General features: G+C 39.2%; 1 protein-coding gene across 1 annotated transcript; it reads left to right on the forward strand.

Moving 5' to 3' along the window:
* The first annotated feature begins 2,001 nt into the window (after positions 1-2,001).
* Positions 2,002-10,720, forward strand: LOC124119754. Its single transcript, XM_046482388.2, has 7 exons — positions 2,002-2,144; positions 5,255-5,465; positions 6,190-6,335; positions 6,907-7,051; positions 7,746-7,882; positions 9,058-9,208; positions 9,810-10,720. Exons 1-7 carry the CDS (start codon positions 2,108-2,110, stop codon positions 10,147-10,149), a joined length of 1,167 nt encoding a protein of 388 aa, XP_046338344.2. The 5' UTR covers positions 2,002-2,107; the 3' UTR covers positions 10,150-10,720.
* Positions 10,721-10,944: the final 224 nt, after the last annotated feature.

Consider the following 10,944-nt stretch of genomic DNA (forward strand, 5'->3'; position numbering starts at 1 on the left):
AAGTCATTATATTTTGCATAGCAATGAATATATAAATAAAACTTTATAAACATTGCATGTGGGGCGACAATTAAATTCATAGCGTGATATATATGTTGACACTTTGGTTTATTGTACGTTAACGATTTGAAGATAAAAGATTTACAAACTTGCTTAAAGATGGATGAGTGAAATAATGCCCATCAAGATAGCGAGTTCGTAATCCAAATATTGTTGGCATACTAACAAGAAATGGTATTCATTTTCGACATAGTCCAATCCAAATTGTCTTCATTGTCTTCACCTTAATGTCTTCATATAAAGATATCCTGTAAGGTTTACAGTCAATGTACTTTAAGTAGAGTTCCGGTTCAATAGTTGATTATAAGTTCTTGATTCTTGAAAGTCACATCCAGAACCCTTTGTTTAAGTTGAGATTCAACAATTGTTGAATTTCCAACATCATGTATTATCAATACATATCCAAAACCGTATTTGAAAACAATGTTCTTGACGTAAGTAGCCCAAGGTATATGATCAACTTCATCCAGTCCATACAGCATTAGATACGTTTGCTTAGGTAATCGATTTGTTTTCATAGCAAGTAGTTTAGTCAAGTATGTAATACACTTTGGTTTGGTTTTGATTTGGCTTGTTGTTTAACGCCGCACTCAGCAATATTCCAGCTATATGACGGCGGTCTGTAAATAATCGAGTCTGGACTAGACAATCTAGTGATTAATATCATGAGCATCGATCCACGCAATGGGGATCGATGATATGCATCAACCAAGTCAGCGAGCCTGACCACCCGATTCCGTTAGTCGCCGCTTACGACAAGCACAGTCGCCTTTTACAGCAAGCATGGGTTGCGGAAGACCTATTCTACCCCGGATCTCCACGGGTCTGGAATACACCTAATGATATAGTGTACATACAGTCTATGTCTTCCACATTCACCTAGAACTGCATCGTCATTGTTTGGCAACTGAAGTATAAGTTTGAAGTATTTAGTCTGTATCCTTTCTACGTGTTCACAGTACTGTAGTTCCTATAATTCTGAACCGTGGGTTAAAGTTGGTAGAATCATTGTATCAAACATGTTCGTTGCTGAAGGTGCAGGTAAACCTCCAGAAATCACTGATACAATTAATCTGCACCTGTAATCTTCGCACTGTCAGCTGAATTTGTGGAAAAAAAACATCTTTGGTACAAGTATTTGCTTCAAGAATGTGACAGGCAGTTCGACTGAAACACAAAATGTATTACTGTTGCGCCAGAATACAGAAGTTAAATCCATTGTCTGATGACGCCTTCCGTTATTTATTTTTGTTCATGAGTTACTTATTGATGCTTTTTCTACGCGATTTGCACATTTTCTTTGCTGTAATACTATTTTTACTGTCGGGGATTCATAACACACTATTTTTTATATTTGTGTTTATTGTATCTACAGTTTGTCATTAATTAATGAAACAGTCATAAGAAAAACAATTATATAGGTAGAGCAACCCGAAAAATAAGCCTTCCAAGGTCAGGTAAAATCCGGAAGTAATACGAACATAACTGATATGATATCACTTACAAACATGCATTAGATTGACGGGAACCAACCTAAAGATGCTTCCATCAATGATGCCCCGCCCCGCCGTCCTAAATAAGGAAGCAATTAAACACTTTATCTTTTACATCAAAGGGTGGTCAGTGAGACTAAACAACTAATTACGCAAAACTACATTGATTAACCCCTTTGCAGGACACACCTTCAAGCTGATAAAGAAAGTTTAAGGCATTACCGAAACAAATCAAGTACACCCTGGGGAAAATTTCCTTGTTTTGGGACTGACCGTACAAGCCTAACTCCCTCCGGGACGATCGGTTTTCAATTCATATAGATCGGAGCTTCTCTGTTTGACAACTCGTCAATCAATCATTTACCCAGCGGCCATCTTGTATTCTTCCGCTGACATCACGTGACTGCACCCATCAGCACACCGTCACAGACATGAGTAATAACGTCAGCGCTTTAAGTCAAAATGGTCCCGGACTATATATGCCGAGTCATTTAGTCGGTGTAACAGTAGAATACGGTTTAGTTGTATCACAACGGTAACAAACATACATCATCATGAAGACCACGATAGGATTTCTTGGATTTGCACTTGGTAAGTACAGCGAGTTGATATTGCTTTTGTACCCAATGTATTCATACTGGATTTTTGTTGTTGTTAAAGTCCTATACTGGGATTTGGAATGTGAAAATATGTTCACTTTTAAGAGTGTGATATCGTTTGACTGACCTGTCAACACAAAATCTGTCCTTGTAGGTTTCTCAAATGTCGTTAACATCAACAACCTGCTTTAGTTTTGAATTTCCTTCTGTATAACAAAGATGTAATGTCTGCTACAAGAAGCGGAATTGCCTGATCTACTCACTTGTCATGAGTGAAAAATATCAGCGTTTGAAAGTTTAATCAAGTTTTCCCGTCATGCCGTCGTAATTTCTTACCGACAGCTTTACGTTTGAAAAGTATTTTTGGTTAAACAATGTAATGGAAATTGGCATTAAGAACACTGTGCACTAAAAATCCACTTCCAGACGTAATTAAAGGTCTTGCTTCAGCGATTACGATCTCCAAATGTTCGTGTTGTACATCTTTGAAGAAATACGTTTCAAATAGGTTCAGAATGTTAATTACGACGTAATTACATTAAAAATAGGAATCTTTCCCCCGAGTTTTTTCACTAGCTCGGGTATGAGAACCTGTTTATCATGTAAGTGATTTTATAAGTCTTAGTTATATTTGTTTTCGAATTAAAATGTTTGAAATTCTTTATCATAATATAATAAATTGAAAAATTATTGTAAATTGCCTTAGTGGAAATATTTTACCAATTTTACACATTGACTTTGACATATACATATTTTATGCCCGGATGCTTCTATATTATAGGCAAAGTTCATACACAAGTTTATGCCAGGCGGATGAAATACATTGATATATAAAATCACGGGCTACCATAATTCTTTTAATATCCCCGGCCCTTGGGGTAGCCTAGTGGTTAAAGCGTTCGCTCGTCACCCCGAAGGCTGTGTTCGATTCCCCACATTGGTACAATGTGTGAAGCCCATTTCCGGTGTCTCCCGCCGTGATATTCTGGAATATTGCTAAAAGCAGCGTAAGACAATTCTCACTCACTTTAATATGTCTCCTAGAATTATACTTGTTGTCTACATGTATTTCTGAGTCGTATACCTCGCATTTACTTATAAACAGTGACTAGTAGGGTTTGCTTAGCTGTGTGGGATTGATTACCGAGAATCTGAGATTGTGTCTGGTATCTGAATGGTGAGATCAAAAGTATGCTAAACGCCTACTGGAATATAGAGAATATATATGGAATACAACAGAAAATGTTATCATTACGTACAATCAAGATGAAAATAGTATCGGACATGGGGGTACATGTGAGCTTAACTGAATTTTCAGGGACATGCAAAGAATATAAAATGAAAAATATCTTGACAAAAGACAATCTTGGTTGTCATGTTTTCTGGCGAACATATTTCAATATCCACGCTCATGTTCACGTGTTTGTTAATGTTCCCCTTCCTGTTTTTGATCTTGCCGTGGAATGGGTGGCCGCCATTCCCTGTGCGGAGTTGTGTCCCATGGGCGAGCCAGGATCCAATGATCTTGGGTCTGGTTTGCCACATTCCTCCTGATTTTGCTTTCTGACATCACAAAGCTCTTGCTCGTGAAGTGAGTGAGTTTTACGCCGCTTTTGGCAACACTCAAGCAATAACACGGTGGGGGACACCAGAAATGGGCTTCACACATAAACATCACAGACCTGCATTACTTTGGGATTTCCCTTCACATTTAGCTGACACATCGTGTTTTAAGCGAAATATCGTTCAAAGCGGCGTTAAACACAATTTTATAAGTCACTCACCAACTCAATCGTGTTCATGGTCTCCTTATCCAACAAACAACCACTGTGTCTCATTTTAAGACCTTTTTCACATTAAAAATATTTGAGTATGTTGAAAAAGAAACATTTAAAAATAATCATAAGTAAAAAACATGCTTACTCATAGCTTATCCGATAATACCTACAACACGACACCCTTCCACCTTGAACGTACTACCGGGTTAAGTGGCCAGGGGCAACATCGTTGATCATGTTGATATCCTGCCCATGGGCATAATTACACACGTAATTAACAGGGAGTGAACAAATTGATTCACGCGATAGAGATGCCCTTCCCGAGGGTCCGTCATCAACACCCATATTTTGTAACACATTTTTTTGATACTTGTAAAATGGTCAGATGTTGACATAAATATATTTTCCTGAAGACAACCTGGAATAGATTGCACAAACAATACTTTATTTACTACTTAATGATTACAAGACATTCAAAATGAAAACACTTGACGATTTATAAGTAAAGTTATTTACTTTGGAATTAGCTTCGCCGGACAATACGAAAACACAGGATTAAATAAGAGAAAGAAATTACTAATGTCATACTTTGCACAAACATACATATCTTCATATATATCCGCGAATTTGATGTCATTTCTTATTATTTGCTTCCAGAAGAATTTGTCCAAGGAATATTCTGTTGAATTCTGTCTCTTATTTGAGATATATTTTGCATCTGAATACAGTCTACTCACATGTTACACTGTAAACTTAACGAAATGTGCGGATTGCTGTAAAATCGAACGACAAATGTTCCATATAGTTCAGTGAGATCGAACTTTCAATCTTCGTAGGTGCTGATAAACCACAATGCTTGAAAACAATAGACATTTTACGTCCGTTTGCATGAGGTTTTTCTTTCATTTTATAAGAGAAATAAAACATTTTACCTCGGATTTGGTTAAAAACTCTCGGAGTCCTTCATGTTCACAGCTTCAACCAAACCCTCAAAGCGTGTTTTAAAGTATATGATGTATGTATTTAGTACATCAGAACCAGGGACTCTGACTCAACAATGTATGTCTGGTGTCCTACCATTGACATTGGTTTAGTCAATCCTTAAACAATCTAAAAAGAAGGGATGTGTGAAACGAAATCAAACATGGCGGATGGTGTTTGGTCACCTGACATCCAAGGTTTGAATGAATGACTGATGTTTGTTTTTTGCACAAGCTGATACACTTTCAGGACAATATTTTCTCCAAGAAGAAAAGGAAAGCTCCATAGAAGGTGTTTACAATGATAAAATATCGAGTAATTTTTTAATTCAATTTCTTTTTAGTCGCCATCTCCCTGGTGTATGTCACACTCGCCCAGCAACAACCGCCCCAGGGCGGCCAGTGCATGCAGAGCTTTGACCAGCAACTCAGTCCACGGTGCTTTGACCCCAGGGGACTGGACTTCCAGGGAGTGTTGTTCCTCATCACCCAGAACGTGTCCGGGAGCCTACCCCCAGGGGAAACTGTCCCCTCCTATAGGCAGAGAGTGTGCAGGTATGTAACGACCCACGCTCTATAACAGATACATACCAATTAATGTAGTGCTCAGATTGAACAGGAATCGTAAGGATTGGATGCACGAATTTTTGTGAACCAAACTTGAAAATTACTTTTCATATTTTCCCTGAATTACAACCCACGAGAAATGCAACTGTGAAGACACAAAACCATAATGTACCATTCCGTTAGGTTCCTGATTTTGTCTCCAGGAAGGGACAAAAGAAACGCATGTTTCAATATGGAGCAATTAGAACAGATCGTTTTCAGATTACAATTTAAACGGAGACCACCTCGGGTCAATTGACATCCCAAACACATAGTGTTAAAGCATCATCTATTTTTTTATTATTATGATGAATATCAAATTTAATGTTACTTGTAACCATAATAGCACAAAGATTGTTTCTCAGTTTCACACATAGTACTAATAACATCGTTTAGAACTCGACAAGTGGGGCAGTACAGTTCCTAAGTAAAAATACTGTGTAACGAATCGCATATAATTTTGTATCAATTAAACAAGCATTGTTTCGCAAACACCTATTGTCATCACTGCTTTTCAGTGATCCATTCATAAATTTTCACTGCTGTTTGCCCTTTTGCGCCCAAATCTATTTCGGCGGATAATCGAGACTGGTCATTTTCTGTCGTTTTTATAATTACCATTTGCGATGCTAGATTTTGACATTATGGTTATACTGAAGCGTTTCGTTTGCAGACCCGCCGAGTTGGATTTTATAATTCCCTGCGTATTGCAACTGAAGGCACAGTTCACGAATGCCACATGTACAGCGGATGAGGTCACCATGATCGACACCAGCGGGAGATCACTCCTGATGATCCTGGAACAACTGTGCATGGAGCGTAAGTAACGGACTCTTACGTGTTAATATTTCGGTCATAATTTGAATTTGATTGTCATCCTTGGTTTGAAACCTTTCAAATCAAAATTTGATAGTGATTCATAAACACATGCTCATGATATAGTCGGAATGTTATAGTGATTGAAATATAATTTATGCAACATCAAATGTATTATAAATATGAACTTAGTATTTTCATATTTCAGTCAAACATTCAACACTAATATATAGTTTAATGTCCATGAAACGACATATTTGACTGCATGTGAAGATCTGGGTTAGAATAGATCTTCAGCAACCTATGTTTGTCGAAAGAGGCGACTAACGGGATCGGATGGGCAGGTTGCTGATTTGGTTGATGCATGTCATCGTATCCCAATTGCGTGGATCGATGCTCATGGTATCAATCACTGGATTATCTGGTCCATACTCGATTATTTACAGACCGCCGTCATACAGCTGGAATATTGCGGAGTTCGGCGTTAAACAACAACAAACAAAACAAAGTATGTTCACAAGTACATTGTTGACTGGTGTTTGAACTAATGAGAAATTAATATGTCCTGCTTCAGCTTGTGAACGGAACGCCATGCAGAGTTTGTCCCAGTGTTTCGTGTCAGCGCAGATCAACCCCGACAGATCCTTGAACACGTCCATGACAGGAGACAAGTTCTCCTTCATTGGCAACACCAGCGCCGACACAGAGCGTTTTTGCAGGTACGTATCTTTGACATCCTTCAAGACCCGGAAGATCCGGGGTAGAACAGGTTTTCAGCAACCCATGCTTGCCGTTAAAGACGACTATTACTGTCCTAAGAGGCGACCAACGGGATCGGGTTGTCAGGCTCGCTGACTTGGTTGATACATGTCATCGTATCCGATTTGCTTGGATCGATGCTCATGATGTCAATCACTGGATTGTCTGGTCCTGACTCAATTATTTACAGACAGCCGTCATATAGCTGGAATATTGCTGAGAGCGGCTTTAAACAACAAACAAACAAACAATCACACATCCTTCAACATGATGATTTAATCTCTCATGCCGACTCGGGCAGTAGAATAACAAACACAGTTTTGGATTATGGAGGGTTGTGTTTAGCGTCGGATTACAGAGGGACATCTCAATATATAGGGTTTGTTGAGATATTATTGACAGGTCTGTTTAGATATGGTTCGGATTATAGAGGGGCCGGTCCAGAGAGAATGTCAAATTATGCATATTTCTGATTAGAGAGAGTATATGAGTCAATGATCTAAATAATTTTTCACCGACTCTCACACGCTTCGATAAATATATCCATTGCACATAACAATCAAATGTACCAAAATGATAACATCTGGTTGCTTGCTCTTTAAAATTGCGATTTATTCGAGTAAAGACTATGTTCAATGAATTTGTATTTCTCAGTGTGCGCGAGCAGTTATTTACGTGTCTGAGGCAAGTGGGGCAGAGCTGCCCTACAACTCTACCCAGGCTGTATGAAATGGGGATTGACATCGTTGCCATGCAGAGGACCGCCGATCTCCTGTGCCGAGAGAGAGAAAGTGAGTTGAATGTTTTATTATTAGCACAACGTCACCGGAACCGTGAAGATCCGGGGTAGAATAGGTCTTCAGCAACCCATGCTTGCCGTAAAAGGTGACTATACTTGTCGTAAAAGGCAACTATGCTTGCCGTAAAAGGTGACTATACTTGTCGTAAAAGGCAACTATGCTTGCCGTAAAAGGCGACTAACGGGATAGGGTGGTCAGGCTCGCTGACTTGGTTGATGCATGTCATCGATCCCAATTACGTGGATCGATGCTCATGATATTAACCACTGGCCTGTCTGGTCCAGACTCGATTATTTAAGGACCGCCGTCATATCGCTGGGGTATTGCTGAGTGCGGCGTTAAACAACAAACAAACAAACAAAACAACAACGTCACCGAATCAAACTCAAAACAAACATTCATTCACGAGGTACAATATCGATTATTGAGTAGGTTCTTCTAATTTTCACACATTGTCATTTAAGAAAAACAGCACAAAAACCGTATGAAAAACCATCAGAGAAAGGTATCAGAAGTCAAAATATTGTTCAAACGTCGTAAGTGACGTCATTAATTTGTGACGTCCTAAATAGTGGCAATGAAGCAATATGTGACGTCATTTAGCTTGACCTGGCTAATCCGCATTCGAAATGGCTGACATACACTTGAATACAATATCGGAAAATAATTACACTCGATCTTGGCCTTGTAATGTTTTAACTAACGTTGAAAGTGATGAGCCAATGTCACCGAGCAAGCCATTGAAATGATTTTAATGCCGCTTTGAACATTATTTCAAAATGCTGCATGGCATTTATTGTGATGGGAACCGTTTGAATCTCATGAATATCCGTGAAATAACACCGCGAAAAAATTTAATAACGGTTCAGAGTATGAATCGAAGTGTATAGATTTACCGTTGCAAATAATTTTTTATCAATGTGCTGAAATGTTTGCATGTTTGAGTGTTAAAGTGAGTGTTGGAGTTTATTGAGCGAGTCTCAAGGTCTTACTCCGCTTAAAGCAGAAAGTTTACAGCGGGAGACATCACGAATGAATTTTGAGCACTCGACAGCATTTAAGTTACATTTGTATGAGTGGAAATATCATCGCATGTTTTGTGAAGCAAATACGATACATGTGTGACTTCATGTATAATGACTCTGAATGTCATCTGTGTTTCTCAGCCTATCTGGGGGCCTTCCAGTGTTTCTTCACCCGAAACCAAGGTATTGCGACATGCGCACAGCAGACCTTCACTCAGCTCAGAGAGGTTGTGATTGGTCGAATGGAAACAGGATCTGTGACTCCATCGCAATTTGTCGTCAGACTCTGCGGGTGAGTGTACATAGACATACATGACTAACAACTAACATACTCTCAATCTGAGGCTGTAACCTGATAGCTAGCATGTTGAAATAGGCTGCAAATATATACGTTACCGTAATTTCCCTATAGCGTCCAAATTGCAATAAAATGACAAACCATTTCGATAATCCGACTTTATCATAAGCATGTGTACATATCGAATAGTGATGATACAAGTGTTTACAAAAATGTGAGCCTCCTCACAAGACATGCAAACCCAAATGCTTCTTACCCGTGCTCGTGGGTTTCACCGAAGTGGTAAACGTCTGAGAGCTGCATCACTTCGGGCTTTCCTCCCACATTAAGCTGACACTCCGCGATATAACTGGAACACTTGTTAAAAGCGGCGTTAAACCAAACTCACTCACTCAAACGGGTGGAGCGAGGGGATTAAAAATTCTGACCACACTTAAAAAATTGATTTGTGCGTGCCTAAAATAGACTGTCGGATATTTGTAAAAGAAATATTGTGTTCCTCGTGTTATATTTATACGTGTCTGGAAAGAATAATCTGAAGAAACAAAAACCGCTCTCTTTACATTTTCACTGCATTGAGACCTCCCTTTCACAGAGTGCGACTGAACCAGGTGAACTGTGAGCTCCAAGCCTTTAGAGGAACATGTGATGCTTCCCAGACACATCTGAGGAACCAGGCCGAGTGCACCATTCTCCCCCAGCCTTGCCTCCAGGAGCCATCATTCCAGGCAGGACTCCGACAAATGTGCCAGGCTGCCACTACACCACCCACAATGCAGACCACGCCCAGACCAGCTGTCACTACCCCCGAGAAACCCCATATTGTCACTAAGGAAATTCCAGGCAGCAGTGAAAAAGGCGGAAGTGCCGCCATTACGGTCTCGGGCATTCTCGTTTTGGCAGCCATGTCGTTTTCTGCGAGTCTATTTCGTTGAACACACGAATTTTCAAACAGGGTTTTAATTTATGCGTCTCAAAATGTATTACGTATCGAATAATACTGAAATGATAGTGAAGGAAAAAACCAACATCATGAAAATATGCTACGGACAGTGAAAATGATGATTGTGTTTGTATATGGGGGTCGATTCAGTTTTCATTTAACTATGATGTGAATGTAAAGTTGTTTATGCAAAACGTTCATCTGTATTTGTCCTGTGCTATCGTTATATCAAAGAAATACATTATTTCCTAATTGAAATTATAACTATTAAGTAACGTTATCATCAGAAAAGTGTATGAAGTTCCTTGCAGGCTGTGATCAGGGCAACGGCATGAAGACACCTGTCTGACTGATAGTCATGTTCATAGCTTTATCATTAAAAAAATATTAAAAAACGACTCGAGTTTAATTTAATACTTTTTAATAAGAAAGCATTGATGGTTAATTATTTGAGTGTCTACAACCATTTTAGCTGAACTAGCTGAAAAATTAAAGTTAAATTAATTTGTTTGTGTATTGTATATAGTAAAGAAGTTTGAATAAAGTGTATATATTCTCTTAAATATGTTTTTCACTTAATTGTGTGGCGTGGTCTAGTGGTAGAGCGTCCGCCCGGAGAGCGGAAGGTCCGGGGTTTGATGCCAGGCCGCGTCATACCAAAAGACGTTAAAAGATTGTCCTTGTTGTTACCTTGTCTGGCCCTCGGCATTAAGGGGCAAAACCAAGGACTGTTCGGCTCGGAGTCAGTATACTGTGTCTGAGTGGGGTATTCATGTTAAACTACGGC

This window comes from Haliotis rufescens, unplaced genomic scaffold, assembly GCF_023055435.1.
Source record: "Haliotis rufescens isolate VD_foot unplaced genomic scaffold, xgHalRufe1.0.p SCAF_13, whole genome shotgun sequence".
Taxonomy (NCBI): Eukaryota; Metazoa; Mollusca; class Gastropoda; order Lepetellida; family Haliotidae; genus Haliotis; species Haliotis rufescens.

What these genes read in the sequence shown, in the direction of transcription:
- LOC124119754 (XM_046482388.2), top strand. Translation starts at nt 2,108, where the DNA reads ATGAAGACCACGATAGGATTTCTTGGATTTGCACTTG. An exon ending in CCTGTGCCGAGAGAGAGAAA is followed by an intron (nt 7,883 to 9,057) that starts GTGAGTTGAATG and finishes TGTGTTTCTCAG; the next exon opens with CCTATCTGGGGGCCTTCCAG. An exon ending in TTTGTCGTCAGACTCTGCGG is followed by an intron (nt 9,209 to 9,809) that starts GTGAGTGTACAT and finishes TCCCTTTCACAG; the next exon opens with AGTGCGACTGAACCAGGTGA.